The sequence below is a fragment of the Silurus meridionalis genome, chromosome 4, assembly GCF_014805685.1.
Source record: "Silurus meridionalis isolate SWU-2019-XX chromosome 4, ASM1480568v1, whole genome shotgun sequence".
In the NCBI taxonomy this organism is placed as follows: Eukaryota; Metazoa; Chordata; class Actinopteri; order Siluriformes; family Siluridae; genus Silurus; species Silurus meridionalis.
In genome coordinates, this window is record NC_060887.1 from 19,352,959 (window position 1) to 19,375,391 (window position 22,433).

Sequence of the window (22,433 nt, forward strand, 5' to 3'; positions counted from 1 at the left end):
TGACCACCTTTTTGTACATCATTTGAGCTGATCGTGTTGTTGCCAGTAATGATCAAAAGTGACAACTTCAATAACAAAATAATAAAATGCAAAACACATACATAAAACGTTCAGGGTCCAGGGTTGTTGTGTGATTTGTGAAAGAATGGACTTTATTCATTAGAAACAAGGTCACACAGTTCCATGGACCCCAAAACAACCTGTGTAATTCTAAACTATTGCTGTAATGCTGTAACTATTACCCCATTCGTCACCATTACCTCTGATAGCCATCCGTCACTATTATTTAAAAAGTAACATGCTTTATTCGTGGTCCAGGCTTTGGCCTGTTTCGTAACCATCTAACATGGAAACCGCCTCAAACCTGGACCATCTATTCTTCTGAGACATTACTCTTGACAGATTACAAATTTAGACGATAAGAACAAGGTGCATTGTGATCACTGATGCTTCAAATATGCTGATTCTAATGACATAAATATGCTGATTTGTAATACATGATAGAAACACACAAGACTGCAAAAGGGTAAAAGGTAGAAAGCTCCATAGTCATGAAGGAAACCAGACAGTACTGGTAAAAGTGTTGAAATGGTCACCACCAGTTACAACTTAAATTGAGCCCAAACAGGTCCAACACCATTAGTGGGAATTTGTTAATCAGATCTCAATGCTTGAACAAATCTTGTGGACACCAGTTGGTCTACTGGACTTTAATAACAGAGGGTGAATTTGCAATATTGCCCCAGTCTTCTCCTGTGCTCAGTTACATGATTACCACTGTATGTGGAATAGCGGCGCACGCTGATTTCTGAGAGGCTGCTCAGGCGAAAGGCTGCTTGGTTACCCGCAGTCAGCACAGCGTGGGCGGCCGAGACGTTCTGGAAACGCTGCAGTTTTATTGTTTATTCTCTCCCAAGAATCCAGATTGTCGTTTTCTATAGAAGTTTGCCAACCATGTCAGATAACCAGGATACCGAGACGTTATCGGGAGAGTGCGGTGAGACACAGGTGGGCGTCTAGGAAGCTAATCTGCTAGCTAACTGTGTTTTACAAGCTAGCATTCATTCGGCTAAGCATGTTGTGTTTGTTAGCAAATGGCCGCTATAGCTAAGCTAGAAGCGTTAGCTACGCTGGACTATCCCCTTAGAAACTGCGTGACCGGTGTGGTTGCGGTGTGTTCGGGTTACGGGTCGTGCAGAATGTGTCTGGGACGCGGGTTTGCTGAGCTAAAACAAGTTAGCGGAGGTGCAGGAGTTTAGCGTCAAATGTCAGCAGGGCTGCTGGGACGCGAGGCTCCGCTGCACCGTATACATTTCTGTCTGAATAGGCTTGTATTCTGTAGCAGGATGTAAATGTGTGATGAGGCGGTAAATAAATATGCATAACATGTCCTGGTTTGCACAATATGGTCTGCTTCTTTACAGCAGCACAGGCCATGTGTGCACCTGCCTATAGGGCTGGGCTGCTTTAACTTTGCAGTGTCCCTCCAGTGTCTTTTCAGTCGGCAATATTTGCATTTAGGTCGTGTCCCTTTTGCATCACGATTTCCTCTTTCTGCAGGCATGTCTAAAAAACTCAGTATAAACCACACATCATCAGCATGCATATATAAACACGACAGGGTTATTATGCTGTTTCATGCAAAAGCAGAGACCTGATGGGGCCGAATATGGATTAGAGTGAAATGACATTTTGAATGTTTACATATTCTTACATATCATCTAATATAGGTCTGGTAAAAGCAAGCAGTTTTGGTATTACTATTGGTAATGGTACATGTTAGACAATATTTTAGTAAAAGAAAAGAACACAATTGCAAGGTTATTTCGATCATCCCAAACATGTATTTGAAGAAACTAATCAGTCATAAGCAAGCTGAGAATAACCAGCTGATAAAGATAGTCGACCAGCTTGACCTGTAACATGGGAACTGGAACGACCACGCTGGGTTTTTCCACAAACAGGAATACACACTGCTGTCAGGATATATCCTGGTTGTCTGGGTAGTACATTGCCATGCTTGATGTTGAGTTGGATTTTTTGCTTTACAATTAAACTTATCAATAATCTTTATGAATAGCTATATGAAGAATTCTAATTGTAAGATCTTAAAGGGTTATAATGTAATAATAAGTTCCTGACACTACTCATGTACCTACTTTGTCCAGTAGAGGGCAGCAAAAGAAAGTGAGAATGATTAAAAACATTACAAAACACCTTTCAGCTAGATTAAATTTGCAGCACGGTTCAGTTGCTGCCTCTTCCAAATACAGCTCATGTGAAACATAAACCCTCCAGCCAACATCAGGCCAAGCGAGCTAATACAGCGTGGAAAGGTTAAATGGAAATGAGTATTTGTTTAGCTTGTATTGAAGGCAGGAGGGCAGGACTCGTTTTTCTGGCTGTCCTTTACAAAAACAAACATTCAGCCCTGAGTTTGTAAATAGCTGCATGCATGCTGTCATGTGAATCTCACTTCTTTTCATTGCATTTAGAAGAGTTACGTTTGTTCACATAGAATTAATCTCAAAAGTTTCCTTTACTGTATTTTTTTTTTTCTTTGTCCATGCAATGTAAGATCTCTCAGTAAATCCACTTGTAAGTGTCCAGCCTACATGTTTTGTGTTTTCTCCAGTTGCAGTGACTCATAAATTCTTGGCAGGGTGTAGTAGTACATTCCAGATAATGCCATGTTGGTGGGTACCTTGTTTGTAATGGGTGTTGCCTTCTTCTGTCTGACTTGTACATTTGTGACTAAACCATACATAAATCACTCTTTTAAAGAAAACAATCAATGCAGTCTAGGAGTGCGGACACATGCTTAAAATAGAATATATTTTAATGTGCAAGCCACAGGTTTCTAGAGACAGCTTTTCCTGCTTCTGTCTGTTGTTTATTGTTCTGGTTATGTTTAGGGTCACTGTACAGTGACCTAGACATCTTTTGTTGTTGTTGTTGTTGTTATAGTCATTATGCTGTAATTTGGGTTTGACTCAGTCGACCATAAGCGTTTGTTCATTGCATGTAGTTTGCACACCTACAGTAGTTGCTGTATGTTGAAATGCAACGTGTACAGTCTTGTACACCTGTAAAGTATCAGGTTCTTCAGGTTCATAAAGTTCTAGTTGCTTGTTAACAATTTCGCTTTGTAACAGCAGAAATAAGAATCTTAATGGTTTTAAATGGACATTTTGTATTTCTATCATGAATTTACACTAGAACTGTGTCTTTTTGTGCTTCGTTACACTGGAAGCATTCGATCCAGTCTTTTATATCGAGAAGGTGTTTATGTGATTGTTAAAGCAGTTACTAGAAACATAAAGGATTTAAGAGACTCATTTGGGAAAATGTATGTAAGGTTTGAGCATATATGATCATAAATGTTGTTTATGGTCTTGCATTGACAGTCATGGCATCATAATAATGACTAATCCAAATTGTTACACCTTTATGAGGAACTATCAGTTTCCAGTATGGGTGTGATTCCACATTCCATGGATCCTTGTTCCTAAGTTGAGTTAAAGCACGTGTATACAAACACGTGCATGAAAACACGTGTATAAACATGCACCTGTATTAAAATAAAGAGCTAAATATAAATGTTTTTGTTGTTGTTGTTGTTGTTGTTGTTGTTGGTCTCATGGTCTGCCACATGTTCTGCATTATGCCTTGCTTTATTTGTGCAGGAATCTCAGGACCCTAATTCAAATCCTGTGAGAACAGAGGAGGCCAAATTGAAAGCGAAGTATCCTAATTTGGGCCAGAAGCCAGGAGGATCAGATTTTTTGATGAAAAGACTTCAGAAAGGAGTAGGTTGCTTTTCAAAACATATCTTATATCATTGCCATTTTTTTCTTATAATGAGGATTTGCACCTGGTGCTTAATTGGATTCTTTTTCTTGTGTTTTTTTAGCAAAAGTACTTTGATTCAGGTGATTACAACATGGCCAAGGCAAAGATGAAGAATAAGCAACTACCAGCAGCAACTGGTCCAGAAAAGAGCATCGTCACCGGTGATCACATTCCAACTCCGCAGGACTTGCCGCAAAGAAAGTCTTCCTTAGTCACAAGCAAACTGGTTGGCTAATCACTACCTCAGATCCTGAGCGACCCCTTCCCAAATTTTCTGTCCTTAACTTCAGAGCTCCATTGGGGTTGTGCACTATTTGCTTCATATTTTGGGTTATAAAGCTTATTTTCTTTCATTTTTTTCTCTGTCCCCTCTCAAAAGCTCTAGCCTGATCCTCCACACTGTCTCGCACACATCTAGCTCGGGAGAAATCACTTCAGTGAAGGGACAGTTAAGGTGACAGGCCATTTTAATGCACTTTATGATCTATACATTTTCTACAGGAAGGAGATCAAGCTCTTTGGTTCAAATTGTGGAGGTCACAGAAAGTTTGATCCCCCATCAGATATTACTCATATTTACTGGTTCATAGAAATTATGCTCTCTGTTCTTTGGCATTAGCAGCAAAAGATTGTTTTTTAAAGCATATAGAAATACTAATTAGCTATTTTGGTGGCAAAAGCATGTTAGCCGCGTCTGTAATTTCTCATTTTCAAATTTCTCGGTCGGATGACATGTTTGCTTTTCGAATTGAAATGAATAAACTTGGTACTTGCCAATAGGCTCGAGTTAGAATGTGAACAGACCAAAATGTTGAACTCGTGTCACGATAATCAAAAGTGCTTCAACTAAGGACCTGAGCCAGCACACAACATTATGTTCAGGACACACTTGACATGGTTTACTAAAGCCATGTAGCCTTGTACTGAGCAATTATGTGGAATAGCTCAGGCTCATAAGTGTAAAGGTAATAAATGTAAAATTAATACACATCCAAGAGTTACCAAGGTACAATCAGTCTGTGATTGTGAACCGTGAGGCAGGGACACCAAGAGGATATACAAGCAGATAGAAAAGCACATTATGAATGATAATATACATTTTAATCATTTGGTTAAATGTGTGTGTTCAGGTAAGAACTAGTCAAAAATCCTCGTTCATCATTGTCCTGGTTTTGACACGTATGCCTTCCTAATACAGGAATGCCAGGATTAAGGTTAGGATTTAATCTATATGATAATTCTGTTTAGGATTTGATGATGTGAATCTTAGTTTATAATGATGTCTGTAATAGTTACACCTAATTCAGAGAACTGCTAACTCCAGAAGTTCAAATTCCATCTAAAACTCTTTCACATGTACACACCATGGACAGACTTGGTGTAAGTCTATCAGTAACCAGGAGGATAATCAGATTTTATTGCAAACTATTCAGGGATTTTGGCTGCATAATCATATTCATAGCCTGCATATTGATTTATTATTATTTTTTTTTAATCAAAGCGTCATGTATCTGGCATCGATACGAGTGGCTGTGGCCATGTCAGATGTAAGAATGAATAGAATATGGATAACTGAGAAAATCTGCAAGTGAACTCGAAAACAAGTATGCATTTTGAGCATGATTATGTTTGAATGTTGTTTGGGTGTTTCGTTGTGAATAATGTATTATGTACAGTGTTGTACCATAACCTCTTTTAGCTGATCTAAAAATTGTAAATAGAAAGCACATTTATTTTAATAATTGTATTGGTTTTCATAACCACATATCTTCTCTCCTATCTGTTTGCTAAACATTTTCCTTTGCAACATGTTTTTCTCATTAATACAAATTATTTGTGAGAACCCCATAAATATATATATATGATTTTTCTTCATTACTAAACAATGTTGTTAATTAGAAAACACACTGGGTTACTTTTGAGGCATATGCAGTTGTATAAAAGTGTAATGAGGAAACCTTCTCAAGTTGTGTATATTTGTATAATAATGACACAATTATGACACTTTCATATTTTGTCAGATATTTTGCCAGAGTTATATGAGAAAGACTCTTTAGTAAATTTCTGCTAAGAAGCTCTGTGGGCAGGTTAATGAAATTCATGCAAATATTTCATTTTGCATTAAAAGGTCAACTCACCACAGCTTTAATATGAACTGCCCCATATACTGCTTGAAAATTTTGGAGTTCCAAAAACTAATGTTTACTGTGTGTATCTGTGTACTCAGTGCTTTACATGCACAGACAGACATGCATGCACCTTACCTTTATGTATTCATGATTTAAGGAGACTACTGGCTTTGAGAAATTCAACTGATTTTGAACATTGGCTTTGAATGTAACGATGTCAAGATCTGAATGATGGAATAAGATGACAATTGTCTGGAAATAAAGTTTTACATTGACATGGTGTGGATCTTAGTGTGATTTAAGCATGCATAGTCCTAGATGGGCAGAAGAGTGTACAATGTTATTACAAAAAATCGTTTATTTGAGATATACAGAATGAAATGGCATGTGATCTGTGGCTGTTTCTTTGGTACTTCAAAAACAATCTGTACGTGATGAATGATTTTATACAGACACAAATTTGTAAAACTAACAATCAGTAATAACTTCATTGCAATGCACTATAAATGTAAATGAATGTTCTGATTATAATGTTTGCAACACATTTTTATGTGTAGTGCTATGAATTTACGTATCGTCTCGAGCGTGGGCTTTCTCCTTGATTCCCCAGTGTTCACGGATCAAGCAGAAGGTTCGTGAATGATCTGGGGGTAGGAACACAAACCAGGAAGTAGCTACTGCAAAACATGAGAAAAGCCAGTACGATGTATATGTTGTGCATGCCATAAGCTTATGCATTGAATGTCGCGTCCACACACTGCGTAAACACGGACTATCAATGCGATATATACTTTATTATCTTCTCTAAACCGCTCTTTGTTGTTGTTGTTGTTGAAGCGCAGTTTGTTTGTTAGCTTCGTTTTAAAGAACGCGCCACCAGGGGGCGCAACATGCCAGGTCCGTCAAAGGGTAGCAACTGAAAGCAAATACAGTAATGTCATGGAAAATAATCTATAAATGGCTAAAGAAACATGCCAGTCTGCGTCGCGCCACATTTCCCACGACCTCATGATATCATAATGTACAAATAAATCTGTATTGTACATGTTTCCTAACCCTGCTACCAAAACAGATGGTTCATCGGTTAATTATCAGCCCTTCTGAACTGAAGCCAATGGGTTGAAGCAGGAATAGCATTCAAATGTTCATGAAAAAGGGGGGTGGAAACTTGTGAAGTGTGTATCACGTCATATTTTGCATTTGGAAGGAAAATAAATGTAATTTATAGTTTTTATAGTTCGTATTTTTTTTTCCAGCGTTGTGTGCCATACGTGCGATGTGTGCGTTCTCTGTTTTTATACTGAGAACGCAACCACAACCGCCCCCCCAACACACACACACACACACACACACACACACACACACACACACACACTCACTCACTCACACTCCTCCCACTTTTTGTCATCACCGCCCCATACAAGTATAAGCGCCGCTTCTCGGAAACACTTCCGCCTTTCGCTTATTTACGAGAAGCCCGTGTGAAGCGCGATCGTTAAAAAAAAAAAAGAAATTTAGAAAACATGTAAGGATTATCGGTTTCTTACCTTTATTTTCTTTGGAATTCGAATCCAAATTTGATTTACGCGTACACATTTGTTTTGAATGCGGAATACAGGAAGCGCTACATGATGTTTAGTTCAAAGGATTTGTCCGTATCTGTGCCTACCGCTTCATCCGTGTTTAAAGAAAAGCCCTTCGCCGTGGTCAGTCCGATTCAGAGACCGACACTGAATTTAGGAATTTCCACAGAAAACCAGCGCGGTTTGAGTTCTGGCTCTTTGCCAACCTCGCCCGAGTTTGACTGCGACGAAGTTGCAAGCGTAGGCTGCTTCCTGGAGCACAACACGCGAGAGATTATCGCCGACTTTTTTTCCCTCTACACTTCTCCTTCTTACCGATGTGGACGACACAATAAGGTTTTACAGACGATGGAGCGCGTGGTAGACAGCCTGCTGGTCAAACACGAGCTCGTGTATAAAGGTAAACCATTTACCATTTGTTCAAAACTAAAGTTTCTTCCTGGTCTAGCCCAGATCCACAAGGCCGTGTGTGTGTTTTGTTTATTTAAATTGGATCTTTAAACGAACACACACACACACACACACACACACATCTGATATAGCATGGTGACGCTTTGTATATTTGGTCTATGACAAAGCAGCCATTTGAAAAGTCACGGACTAAAAGGGAAGTTACTTCCACAGCCAATGAGTTTAACTATAGGCCTTGTGTAGATTTGAGTTTGAACAGTATTTCTGTTGCCAGCCCATGGCGTATACACATTGACTCATGAGGTCCCTGTGCTTTTCTCATGCAGGTATGCTTACAAAACTGAATTTGGAGGAGAAAGGAGAAGACGTGAGCGTGATCTGTACAGTGGCTACTGAGATGTTCAAAGACGGCATCACGAACTGGGGTCGCATTGCCAGCCTGCTCGCTTTCGGGGCAGTGGTTGCTCGGTTCCAGAAGGATTCTGGACGAGGGCACTGTGTAAGCCAAGTGGCACAACAGATCTCTTCCTATCTCGTGGGTCATCAAAAGGAATGGCTCTTGAAAAACAACTCGTGGGTGAGTTTGGCAGTACACATAGTTTTGATCATTGAAAAGAATGTGGGCTGAGCATAAAAGCCCATTGTCTTGTCTGGTACATTCATTAAAGGCCTCAGTATTCTTTTACACTGAAACTCACTTGATCGGAATGCAGCCTTCCCCTGTGGCGCAATTGTGTAACCAGACCGTCAGCCTTTCGTTTCCGTTTTGAATGTTTTGTGAGGCGTGATATGGTACTGTTTACATAACTTATTTTTATTTCCCCATTTCAGGATGGCTTTGTGGAATTCTTTCATGTTCCTAATCCGGAATCTTCGGTGAGGTCCGCGTTAACGTCCATTGTTACTGTGGCTGGAATTGGAGCTGTTCTTGCCTATTTGACAAGATGAGATCCAGTGGACATCCTGACTGATTTTGGACTTTAAAGTAAAATAAAGCACCTGATGGCGAGAATTATATATGAAAGACCATGACCCTAGTCCGGACTGTATAAATCCTTATTGAACATAAATGTTTCATTGTGTATTTTATTCCAAGAGTTTATTTTTTTTATTAAAATAATTCTTAAAACACTATGTGATCTCACAAACATGTTTTGTCCATTTAAGAAGTTTTTTGCTTGTCTATCAAGGCTTACATTTACTATCTGTATATAACTTGCATATATGCTCAATGCACAATAATGTGGTACTGTAAGTGTATGGGGCTTGTTCCTGGTTGTTCGCTTTCTTGATTCTGAGGAATAAGCTGAAGGTGCTTACTACACGTGACTGTAACAATACACACATTTGCCATTAGTAGAACATTTTATTATGTAGGAACTATTTGGCACCATTTATTTCTTTTTTTGTTTTTCAGTTTGGTTTTTGACAGACCTTTGGTTCACGAAGTTTTCTTTTTTTTGACATAGCACATCAATCCTGTCTGCACATGAGTGTGAAACTGTGGCAAAGCGAGATCATGCAATAAAATATTGCTTCCGTGTAATTTCAGTTGTAGTTTGATACTGTTTTAATTTCCAGGTTGTTATGGAAGCCCTTTTTTGTACATCTTTTTTTAGGTTTTAAGCCTCTGGAGCCCTGTCTGGGACATCATGGGAGCTCATCGTTAAGGAGTGTTGTACTTTGTTTCATCTGGCAGTGAAGTGTATGGAACATCCAGAGTTGCATAGAGACTTCTCTAAGTTTTTATAAATAACTATGACTCATTATGAAGCTCCAAGCTCTTTTTGGCAAATATAGCTGTGGCAGTAATATGTGTGTGGATTTTTAAACAGCATACAATTCATGTAATCAAGCCCTTTTAATATGAACACATTACAAGTAGAAATATGAATCTACAGGTGCATCTCGGTAAATAAGAATATCATTAAAAGTATTTTAGTAAAACAATACAAAAAGTGAAACTTGTATATTATTATAGATTCATCACACACAGACCGATATATTTCAAGTGTTTATATTAATTTTGATGATTTTGGCTCACTTTTAACAAAAAACCCACCAATTCACTAACAAAATTAGAATACTTATGACCAATCAAAAAAATATTTTAGTGAATGGTTGTCCTTCTGGAAAGTATGTTTATTTACTGTATATGTACTTAATACTAGGCAGTGGCTCCTTTTGCTTTGATTACTGCCTCAATTCAGCGTGGCATGGAGGTGATCAGTCTGTGGAACTGCTGCGGTGGTATGGAAGCCCAGGTTTTTTGGATAGTGGCCTTCAGCTCATTTGCCTTTTTTGGTCTCTTGTTTCTCATTTTCCACCATGGTAATTTAACCAACCTTTGGTGCATTTGGCAGTGTGGGCAGGTGCCAAATCCTGCTGTATTAAAGCATAAAGCTGGTCAGCAGAGGGTAGCATGAAGTGCTTTAAAACGTCCTGGTAGATGGCTTTGCTGACCGTGGACTTGATAAAACAAAGTGAACCAACACCAGCAGATGACATGACTCCCCAAACCACCACTAATTGTACAAACGTTACACTGGACCTCAAGCAACTTGAATCCTGTGCCTCTGCTCTCTTCTTTCAGACTTCTGGGACCTTGATTTCCTAATGAAATGCAAAATCTTCTTTCCTTTCATCTGAAAATAAGACTTTGGCCCACTGAGCAACAGTCAAGTCCTTTTTGTCCTTTGACCAGGTAAGACACCTCTGATGTTGTCTCTGGTTTGGGAGTGGCTTGACACAAGCAATGCGTCACTTGTAGCCCATGGATACTTCTGTGTGTGGTGGCTCTTAAAGCACTGACGTCAGCTGCAGTTCACTCTTTGTGAACCTCCCACAAATTCATTTCACCTTTTTCTACCACATTTTTCTTTTCTTTCCATTCAACTTTCCATCAATGTGCTTGGATACAGCACTCTGTGAACAGTAGCTTTTTTAGCAATTAGGGTGCAGGGTGTCAATTATCATCTTCTGGACAACTGTCAAGTCAGCAGTCTTCCCCCATGATTGCGTAGCCTGAACCAGACTGAGACACCATTTAAAATCTCAGGAAACCTTTGCAGGTGTTTGGATTTAATCAGCTGATTGAAGTGTGACACCACGAGTCTCCAATATTTAACTTTTTCACAATATTCTTATTTTCTGAGATATTGAATTTTGGGTTTTCATTAACTGTAAGCCATAATCATCAAAATTAAAAGAAATAAACACTTGAAATACTAAAATAAATCAACCTTTTTAATGATATTCAAATTTATCTAGATGCACATGTATTCTTTTCTAGTTGAGACCAGTAAGCTGATTAAACAGTGCTAAATCTTGTGTTAAAAGGAAGTAAAGGTGTATTAGAGTGTAGTATTTCAGTATAATGTTTGCTTTACTTGGTCATGTGACTCATGTTCCACTCAAGAGATGCAAAGCTATTATTAATTGTGGCAAATGAGCACACAAGGGCTTTAAGAGCCATGCTGCTCTTTCAACAATCACAAACCTGTATCTTTGGCAACAGGGATCGTCTCTTGGAGCACCCTGCTGACCTAGTTCATTCAGTCATGATGTCTTCTCGGAACACCATCCAGCTTTCTTCAGTGTACAGTTAGTGATTCATACTTTAGTCTCTCAAATTCGCATTATATGTTAAGATGCTGTTAATATAGTTAGTGATTTTATTTTCTACCTGTTACTAGTAAATAGTACATATTATGTATTGGTCAATATTTAGATTTGATCAGTAAAGAACATTAAACACAATAGAGGAGTTGTAAAATAACAGCATGCTTATGAGAAAATGTAAAGATAGTGGAAGTGGAGCAGAAGTCAGTTAAATGAAATGAGAAACATTATTCAGTTATTGACATTTTTGGTGTTATGAACACCTGGTAGTTACTGTGGGATGTGGATTTAGCACGAGTGCTTAAAAAGCATTGGAATGTGTGACACTGTCATCATATGTTTGTGGTTGTATCTTCTGACATTCATAATTTATTTTTATTTTTTAACTAAAACCTGCTGATCGTATGCTTATTTTTTAAGTTTCATCTGTTTTCTGTTTGAGCATGAAAAGGGGAAAGAGATGCCTGTGCTTTGAATGCAGGTTTAGTGTAGGACTTAATTCATGAATTCACAAGAATCCCGTAATCTCTGTAAAGATCAAGATATCTGAAGATCAAGATTATACTGACCATCTGTTTAAACATCATGGCTGCTCGAAATATGTGTATGTATATATATATATATATATATATATATATATATATATATATATACACATTACAGTATAATCTTGATAGCTTTTTAAATGAATCTTCTGGCTGAGTAATGTTTTTGCAAAGCTGGGCTAGTAGTTTCAACACTAATTTGTTTAATGTGCTGCATTGTATTAGCACTATTACATTACAAAATAGAGTGGTGTGGTGTTATTTTTTTTAAAAATGTTATCAGTTAGCACCGAAAAGCCCATGTCTACTTATAAGTAGCCATATAAGTAGTTTTAACACTATATATCCAACTTGTAATCAAACTGAGTTTACCTCTTAATAATCAGTCCACTAAGCAGTCCACTGTTTAATCTCTCGAAAGTTACAAAACTATCATTAGCAAGTAATCTAAATCTGCTTCATGATTTTGCCATCAATCATTTTGAACCTAGTCTCTCCCAATTGGCTAAAGGCAGCAAAGCAGGTGCACAATTTGCATACATTTGGTCTTCACTCAACTTTTTCCATTACACAGCAAGTTTGACCTCAGCTTAGAAAACAACAGAAGTCATGCCAAAGATACATTTGACACAAAATTATGTCAGAAGACCCCAGATTCTGATTTGCACTTTCTTAGCAAATCAGAACCAACCAGAAACAGCACAAATATTACCACTCTCTCGATTTATTGTCAGACTTTACCCAGGATTCACCCTCACTTTATTGGATAATGTCAACTGGATACTGTGGTTTTGTCCCATTTAAAAACTATTACTTTAATCCAGAAACAGTAAAAAAGTAAATACTCAAGTTTATTTCAGAATTCTTGATTTGTAATGACAATCTGCTGTCACCCATAACAAGTGGGTTCTTCAGTGGATGTTTTTCCCCAGTTTTGTTTCACTCAAGGTTTTGTCATGTCATCTAAACCAGTTAGATTTTTACTAGTGTTACCTCCAGCTTGCTCACTGGAGATTAAAATTGTAATAAATCTGCTTTGTCAATGCTGTTTAAAGCATCATACAAATGTAATGATGCTAAATTTAGTGGAATAAGTTGTTGAATTAGATGTTGAAAGATTAACCAGTGGAACTAGTAGAGTCTTTGTGTTTAAAGTTTTTACTATATATACAGCAATGGTGAACACATTAAATCCATTTATATATTTCATCAACTTGAACTGTTCATCATTTTAATACACACCATGAAGCATCATAGGAGCATTGTTCCATATGAGCCTATGTAGAAGCATGTGCTACCACAGGTTTTTATTCAGGTTTTTCCTTAATTTGTCACACATCTATAGCTGGTTCCTGTCTTCGGTTTCAAAAGTGTTTAAACACCTGCCTGAATGAAAGTTTTTTTAAGACATGCAAATATTTTATTAGATCACGCAGAGTAACTCGATTAAACACTAAAGGTACATTTTATTAAAATATAGAGTCTACTTTATTTTAGAGGGTTTCTGAATAATGGTTTTAAATGTTCGTTTCTAGAAAAACTGAATGCATACTAAAATCTGGTATTTTTTCATTTGTCACCTTTAGATATATTTGTTTATAGAAGTTGGTCAGGATCACAGACTGGTTATATAGCGAGTGAGAACTAAAAGAGGGCATATCTTCTTCTTTCCATTACTATAAAAGTATGAAAATACTTTCTCTTTCGATTCTGGTCCTTTTCAAGGTTTCATTAAGCTGTTTTTTTTTTAGTTTGCTCATTAGGGAACCAAATGTGCATCTGGACAGCTGTTAAGTTATTGTGCTGCAATGCCTATTGATAAAAGTGCAAAAAAAGGTATTGAACTGATTTTAAAGAATTGATAAATGATATTTCAGTTGCTGTTGTTATTGAAGCTATTATGTGTTTGTGCTGTTTTTTCTATTTCCCCCCAACCCCTTGTGTTGGCTCTGTCTTTTGCTCTTTACTATATATAGGAGGAGTCACCTGTTAATTGTAGTGGAGGCCTGGGGGGGAAAAAAGGAGCAGTGAAGAGTGAGAGCCTGACCAGAGGAGGCAGAGCCTACAGTTCAAAAGCAGCCACCCGAAGCCCTGCAGGGAGTTTGCCCTGTTTGCTAGTTGCCCTGTTTGCCAGTTGCTCAGTTACCTCACCTGGTTTAAGAACAAGTAAGAACGTGCGCACACCTACATTCTACCATGTAGGTATTACCATTGTTTAGACACCCTAGGTTAGAGGGCGGGTGCCACCTCTTGTATTTTTTTGATGGCATAGCCTAGTGTAGTCAGCTAGTCTGTTGCTGTTTGTTAGTCAAGTTAAGCTTCCAAAATACAGTCTAGAGCAGTCTTATTCCTATGTTCATTTCTTTGGCACTGTCCATGTTCTTTTGCCTGTGTGAGTGTAGTCTACTTGACACCTTTGAACACCTTGAAATTTCTGCTTGTTACACCACTACACTTGACCATTAAAGCAGTAACTACTCTAACCTTTTGTCCTACTATTTTTGTCCAAACAACCCGCAACAACTAAATGGTTATTGTTCCCACACTCCCATAGGCCTAGCCAAAGATGGGAACGCAACAGAAGCACAAGCCAGAACTGTTGACTAAAGATCCTACATCCACAGAGCAATAATAAATACTTTTTTCCACAATCACTTCTATATTTTGTCTTATGCCATATTGATCCAAATGTTTTTTGTCTGTAACTGGTACCCATCTTTGGTTTCCAATGAATATGTCTTTATTTTAATTAATTTAATAATTTATTAATATTTATGCTCCAACTTTTTATCGAAACGTTGCACAGAATCTCTACCCATGGACCTGAAAAATCTTTTGACTGACTCATTGCTCTGATCTCCCATAGGTCTAGCAGTCCCAGTCTGAGACCTCAGTGTGTTGTGCATGTTTTTGTTTGTTCAGATGTGCTCTGTCTCCGGTTACAGGCTTATCCATAGGGCCTAACGAGGATTACCTGAGGAGGACACATACAGAAACCTGACTGCTGCTTGTTCCTGCACCTGCTGTGGTTACTTAAACCAGAAAAGACATTTATTAAATAAAGGAGGAACACAGGTGACTAATACACTACTCTAACCCACAATAAAGAATGACATTCAGGGTAAATCTAATATATTTATTCTAACATATTAAGATTGGTCAATTATTTCATTGTAGTTTTGATCACAGACATATGCATATCAAGAAAAGTATTAAAGTCAAGTTTATTTCTATAGTGCTTTTCCCGAAAGACATTTTCTTAATGCAGCTTTAAAGAAATTAACAGTTAAGGTGAACAACGTGTATTTATCCCTGATGAGCAGCCATGGGACTGTGGCAAGGAAAAACTCCCTTAGATGTTATGAGGAAGAAACCTTGAGAGGAACCAGGCTCAAAAGGGGAACCCATCCTCATTTGGGTGACATCAAGAGTGTGATTATATTCTTTAAACAATACAGAACACTGGAGAGTGAGAAAGGACTTGTTACAGAAATGCTTTTTGAGACAGACTTGTGAAACAGCCTGTGAATACAGTGATCTGCTTCCTAGTCTGCTGAAAGTATTATGTAATGGTAATTCTAAAATTGTGCAAGAGCTCTAAAAATTAATGCCTGTGTTTGCTTAAAAAGTCAAACTACAGATTTGTCTTTCACAAAATCTATAATGAATCAATTAAAATACTCCAGTTAATATAAGATATGAACATAAATGTAATGTATTGTATAGTATCTATAGTATAGTATCTATGTAATGTGTAGTAGTTAGTCTAGTGGCACATGTTTTCGACCCCAAATATATTATAAACCCATATAACATCTGTTCACCCGTGAAATGTACTGAATCATTTTTGTTTAAAAATATATTGTAATTTTTTAGAAAGCCAGAATCAGGAAAATGGCAAAAAGGACAACATTTTTAAAAGTACCACAGTGATTGTTTAGATTATTATTACAAAAAGAGAAGTGTGTCCTAGGTAAAAGTTTGCTTATACTTGTGTCAGTAAAAGGGGCATGAACTACACTTCCCATTAGTCACAGCATATCATGGGACCATGTCACATGTTTGTTGATGCACCTGAGTCACATTCATGATAAATAGCACAGCACACAGCTCACTTTATTCTTTGTGTCTCAGTTTTTATGTCTTGAGTATTGAGTATTGTCTTGAGTATTATTTAATTAATGTATACATTCGTTATAGACAAAGCTTTAAATGTTATTTAGCAAAATTAATACAAAAAGATTACTAAAAAGTTTGTTAAACTGTCTATAAAAAATTGTCATCCATTCAAGTCCCTTTAAGCTAGTTGTTACTACATGAATTATAAATCTGTGCAATGACAAAGTGTTTTACTTACTTTGCTATAAATTTTTATGAGTATGTATACAATTCTAAGTAAAGTAATGAAGGGTCAGTAAGACTGCACACAACATTTCCATGATTTATTTGAGACATAAAGCCTTTGCCATAAATGCCCTTGTTGTCCAGGGATATTTACAGAGAGGACTTGATGTTTAATCTGTCAACTACATTGAGGAGTATAAGGGTTAACTCATGTTCCCTTCATCAACAGTTCACACTTAAATTGTCAAAACCTCAAAACTAGTCTTACCATAAACAGAAAAAAGGTACAACAAATGGAATTATTTTTGATAATTATTTGTTATTTTTAAACATCCAGTGTAACTTTTATTAGAGATTAAACCTCAGACAATGTATTTCATAAATCAAAACATTTATTTCTCACTATTGGATTTTACAGAATGCATTTATCTTTTGTTTCACAAACAGTACGGTTTGTAGGGGAATTTTTTGATAGAGTCCCTGTATTTCCAATCCCGATCAGCCTATACGAAAATAGCATCATGAAATGCAGAGTCATTGTTTTGTTTTCTTGTTTGCACATATACGTTTTCGTTCTGTGTTTCAAATGACCCAAGCAGGTTTTTGTGCATGGTTAAAAAGACTAATTTTACATATACAGTAGGCCATAGTGTTTTAGAGTCACAACTTTTTTTGCTTTGTGCAATCTAAAAAAAAAAAATCAATTGCACCACATCCTCCAAATATTGTGCAAAGTATTTGGTTGTACTTGGTTTGACACCAAGACATAAAAGCTTCAGTTGATTGTGTCCCTAATCGGGTGAGGATTAAACTTAGAAGCCTATGGAAATTTCTTGGAAATATTTTCAGAAGAATGCACTTTAAACTTATTTTAAAAAAAGAAGAAAAAAAAAACAATTGTGTGAATCTCTGGAGTATTTTTTTAGATTTATAAATTTATAACATTGTGGTTCAGAGAACATTCACATTTTTACTTATACAGTTGTGCAGCAATGTGTCATCTGAAAATCTGAGACTCTAATGCTATAATTCACGTGACAAAACATTGTACACAACAGCAAAACACCCTCTACTGAGAATGTAATAATTTTATATGGAAAAATAAAAACAAACATCCACAACTAATATTTGATAAATATCAGATTGTACAAAACGAATATACTATATAATCACCATCTTACGATAATTATATGGCTATTTAGCATAAGTAGATGTTAAAAGCTCTATGAGATCAGATATGATGAGAGCACTCATTTCTTCTGTAGTGGAAAACTTGAGGTATAGAACAATGTGAAGAAGTAGGAGTGTAAAATCTGTGCTCCAGTTATAGAGCAAGTTTTAACCTGGTCACCATTTTTGTATTGTTTGACAGGACAATAGCAAAGTTTTTTACAGTCATGCATTTGATCTGGTCTTGTGTTTCCTGTTTTGTATGTAATGGGGTGCATGAATATATGTATATATCTGACCTCCTACAGAGACACTAATAGAAGTTTTGTTAGTTGATTAACAGACTAAGAAAATTGAATCTCTGACAGGCTAATTTATAAAGAATATGTATTTATGTTTAATGAGGTGAGCTTTAATAGGCCAGTTTAATGCCCCTCTCTTTTCTTTAGAGACGTAATCTTGGCTATCTCTATGTCAGTGCTGTGTGACCCAGTCTGTTCCAGTTACAAAGTGCATTGCTCCAACCTGTCTTCATTAAAGACTGGTGACTAACAGAGTGATTTCACTGCACTGCACATTGTACAGACTTGTAAAGCTGTGAAAACACTTGTGATTTGTCATATTGGTAATAACAATAAAAGAAAACTGGATTACTCAACGCATTCCTTTATAGCATGCAGTTAAGTCTTTTTAAACGTGGAGTCAAGATCTCAGCACATGCCTTACACATGCTTACTGACCTTTAAGCAGATCATGTTAATCTAGAGCTAACCAATGAGAATGCTTAAAAGAGTGGTGCAGAAACTTCTGATCACACAATCTTAAATAACTTGATAATGATTAAACATGTAAAGATGGATTTAGTCACATTCCTTATTATTAATGTGTGATTATGGTTTTCTATTTTTTCAAGTACATTAAAAGTGTTATGCATTTTATATGTGGGAAAAGCAATTACTTTTTAATGAACAGATATAACATTGACTATTATTTTTATTATCTTGCTAAGCAGAGGTAGGAAGTAATGAAGTACAAATACTTGTACTTAAGTAGATTTTTCTCATATCATTACTTTAATATTAATTTTTCTTTAAAAAATTTATATTTTCTTTACTTTTTTAATTTTTTACTTTCACTCTGTATTTTTTACACAAATATCTGTACTTTATAATTCTTACTTTTTTAAACCAGGCTCATTACTTTATTTTTAATCTATGTTGGTAAAATATATTTTTTACAATATTTTTTCTTTTCGCTGTGCACCGTTTTCAGCCCATCAACCTATTTCCTGTCATTGCGTGGCTTTTTTTTTTTAATCTACCACTGGCGTATCATTTCCTGGCTCTCATGCACTACAAATGTAGACTAGTTTACGAAGATGAATAAGCAAGACAGAAAGCAACAAAATGCAGAGATGGTAGAAGTACACACATCCTTCATTTAAGTAGAAGTACAGATACTCGTGTTTTAAAAGACTTCAGTAAAAGTTGAAGTACTGACTACACTTTTTTACTCAAGTTAAAGTAAAGAAGTTTGGGCTCTGACATGTACTTAAGTAAAAAGTAGCCGCTACTACTACCTGTTTTAGTGTCACGCTGGTAACTGGACCTCACATAATATTATAGATTAATATTAGTCATATTCATATTAGGGCTGTCAATCTATTAAAACATTTAATTGTGATTAATCACATGATTGTCACGAGTTAACTCACGATTAATCGCAACTAAATCGCACATTTTTATTTGTTCTAAATGTATCTTAAATTAATATGTTTCAGGTTTTTAATACCCTGATCAACATTGACATGGACAAATATGGATGCATTATGCAAACTTATTTTAGTGAAACCATACGAAGTATTTACGTTTTTTTAAAATATATAAATCATCAGGACACCAAACGGAACCTTTGCAATGTTTTCACATGGACGGTTAATGAAATGATACCGGAGAAACCGTACCTCTTCTAACTTTCATATGGATTACATAATCTGAGAATATTTGTTTTCGTAAAGTAAACATTTCAAGCTATTCATATATTTATTATGCCTGTGCATGTACAAACCGGATTCCAAAAAAGTTGGGACACTGTACAAATTGTGAATAAAAACAGAATGCAATGATGTGGAAGTTTCAACTTTCAAAATTTTATTCAGAATACAACATAGATGACACATCAAATGTTTAAACTTAGAAAATGTATCATTTTAAGAGAAAAATAAGTTGATTTTAAATTTCATGGCATCGACACATCTAAAAAAAAGTAGGGGCAAGGCCATGTTTACCACTGTGTGGCATCTCCTCTTCTTTTTATAACAGTCTGCATAACAGTCTGCAAATGTCTGGGGACTGAGGAGACAAGTTGCTCAAGTTTAGGAATTGGAATGTTGTCCCATTCTTGTCTAATACAGGCTTCTAGTTGCTCAACTGTCTTAGTTCTTCTTTATCGCATCTTCCTCTATATGATGCGCCAAATGTTTTCTATGGGTGAAAGACCTGGACTGCAAGCTGGCCATTTCAGTACCTGGATCCTTCTTCTATGCAGCCATGGTGTTGTAATTAATGCAGAATTTGGTCTGGCATTGTCATGTTGGAAAATGCAAGGTCTTTCCTGAAAGATGGGAGCATATGTTGCTCCAGAACTTGGATATAACTTTAGGCATTGATGGTGCCTTTCCAGATGTGTAAGCTGCCCATGCCACAAGCACTCATGCAACCGCATACCATAAGAGATGCAGGCTTCTGAACTGAGCTGACAACTTGGGTTGTCCTCTTTAGTCCGGATGACATGGCGTCCCAGTTTTCCAAAAAGAACTTCAAGTTTTGATTTGTCTGACCACAGAACAGTTTTACACTTTGCCACAGTCCATTTTAAATGAGCCGTGGCCCAGAGAAAACGCCTGCGCTTCTGGATCATGTTTAGATATGGCTTCTTTTTTGACCTATAGAGTTTTACCCAGCGACGGCGAATGGCACGGTGGATTGTGTTTACAGAGATTGATCCAGATTCTCTGAATCTTTGGATGATATTATGCACTGTAGATGATGATAACTTCAAACTCTTTGCAATTTTTCTCTGAGAAACTCTTTTCTGATATTGCTCCAATATTTTTCACCGCAGCATTGGGGGAATCTGAGAAACACTGCCACTCTGAGAGGCTCTTTTTTTACCCAATCATGTTGCCAATTGACCTAATAAGTTGCAAATTGATTCTCCAGCTGTTCCTTATATGTACATTTAACTTTTCTGGCCTTTTATTGCTACCTGTCCCAACTTTTTTGGAACGTGTAGATCTCATGAAATCCAAAATGAGCCAATATTTGGCATGACATTTCAAAATTATTTATCTGTATGATCTGTATGACGATGAATGTTATATACTTAATAATTTGTTCCACATAAATATTGTTTGTTTCTATTTCTATTTGGAGGTATGCTACAGAGTAATATTCCAAAATGTTAAATTAGTGTTGGGTTAAGGTTTTTTAACAAAATTTTTTCTAGCATCTTTCTCTTGAGAGTATCTATACAATAAAATAATCCAGCCCAATTGACTAGATTTTAGTTTTATTAAGGTTGGATGTGTATGCATATTTAAGTAAATGGGGTCTCATTCACACCAATGGACAATGGAAATATTTGAATACAAAAATAATTGTAACAACAATAGATTGTGAGTTTGATTTAAAATTACTATTCACAAATAGTGTCTAGCTTTAACTTGTTACCTCACAGTGCAATCTAACATAATTGCCTTAACAAGCAATGTGTTTAAAGCCATTTTGTTTAAGATCAAAATTAAACCTACTGAAGTCAAAGGAAATAGACACAGATTCAAAAGCCACAAAAATATTTTGTACACAGACAACTGTATGCAATAACTGTTTTTACTCTTAACTAAAAACTAATTGAAGTTCTCTTTTGATTCCTACAGTAATATGTTTTAACATCTGAAATATAGAATTCAATTTCAATAACTGAGGAAAAAACACGAACGTAACTTGATCAGGAAGTAATGCAGTAATCAGTTTCTGCCAATGAAGTAGGAATAATATAGAAAATCAATGATTGGATCCATAAACATGAAAATAGCCTTGAGGCAGATACGATCAATACGTTTTTTTTTGCCAGGTGTGTTTAACAGTCATGTGTAACTGGGTGCTAGGCAGAACAAGAATGAAACAAACACACACACACACACACATACACACACACACACACACACACACACACACACACACACACACACACACACACACACACAAATCCCAGGAGGATAAACACAAGGCTACATTGTTAATAATAAACAGATTTACTAACATTAGATCATAAATGATACTGTATCACGTTTAAGTTCTGCACAACAGACTTGTCCTGCTGCACATATGTAAAATAAAAATAAAGTAGTCACTTTCAGCTGCAAAATCTGGCAAACGTTTATTCAATATCTTGTGTTTTAACTGGGAATTTCTGACAGTTAAAAGTTTGCTTGCAAAAAAAACCCAACACAACTACACAATGATTCTTTCAGTTCTCTATGTGGATGCTGACATATTTCAGTACTGTGTGGGCAGTTATCTTACTGGAACCTGGGACTGATAATATATCCTCATATTTGTGGCTGTTGGCACAGGCCTCAAGGTCTGTTTTGTTATTTCATACATTGATCTCAGGCACATGCTTGATCTCTATTATAGACTAACCATCATCTTGCTGTTTGCCTTGCCAAGTAGAAATAGAGCAGAAGTTGGTGAATGATTAAAGGAGTTTTAGTT

At 36.5% G+C, this 22,433-nt stretch overlaps 2 protein-coding genes and 1 long non-coding RNA gene across 4 annotated transcripts; all 3 read left to right on the forward strand.

Annotated features, from left to right (window-relative positions):
* The first annotated feature begins 748 nt into the window (after positions 1-748).
* ensab (endosulfine alpha b) lies at positions 749-6,256 on the forward strand. The gene is made up of 3 exons (XM_046848378.1): positions 749-1,008; positions 3,687-3,809; positions 3,914-6,256. The coding sequence occupies exons 1-3, from the start codon at positions 955-957 to the stop codon at positions 4,085-4,087; spliced, it is 351 nt and encodes a 116-aa protein (XP_046704334.1). The 5' UTR covers positions 749-954; the 3' UTR covers positions 4,088-6,256.
* Positions 6,257-7,423: 1,167 nt separating this feature from the next.
* Positions 7,424-9,521, forward strand: mcl1b (MCL1 apoptosis regulator, BCL2 family member b). Its single transcript, XM_046848642.1, has 3 exons — positions 7,424-7,964; positions 8,302-8,552; positions 8,807-9,521. The coding sequence occupies exons 1-3, from the start codon at positions 7,610-7,612 to the stop codon at positions 8,921-8,923; spliced, it is 723 nt and encodes a 240-aa protein (XP_046704598.1). The 5' UTR covers positions 7,424-7,609; the 3' UTR covers positions 8,924-9,521.
* Positions 9,522-11,256: 1,735 nt separating this feature from the next.
* On the forward strand, positions 11,257-15,505 carry LOC124383896. 2 transcript variants are annotated; one of them, XR_006925296.1, is made up of 3 exons: positions 11,257-11,578; positions 13,893-14,307; positions 15,087-15,505. It is a non-coding gene; the product is annotated as an uncharacterized LOC124383896 (long non-coding RNA). The 2 variants fall into 2 exon arrangements; XR_006925295.1 differs by having other exon boundaries at positions 14,118-14,307.
* Positions 15,506-22,433: the final 6,928 nt, after the last annotated feature.

Coding starts and splice junctions, on each gene's coding strand:
- ensab (XM_046848378.1), top strand. CDS start 955: ATGTCAGATAACCAGGATACCGAGACGTTATCGGGAGAGTGCGGTGAG. Junction 1,009..3,686: donor GAGAGTGCGGTGAGACACAG/GTGGGCGTCTAG, acceptor TTATTTGTGCAG/GAATCTCAGGACCCTAATTC. Junction 3,810..3,913: donor TGAAAAGACTTCAGAAAGGA/GTAGGTTGCTTT, acceptor GTGTTTTTTTAG/CAAAAGTACTTTGATTCAGG.
- mcl1b (XM_046848642.1), top strand. CDS start 7,610: ATGATGTTTAGTTCAAAGGATTTGTCCGTATCTGTGCCTACCGCTTCA. Junction 7,965..8,301: donor ACACGAGCTCGTGTATAAAG/GTAAACCATTTA, acceptor TTTCTCATGCAG/GTATGCTTACAAAACTGAAT. Junction 8,553..8,806: donor TCTTGAAAAACAACTCGTGG/GTGAGTTTGGCA, acceptor TCCCCATTTCAG/GATGGCTTTGTGGAATTCTT.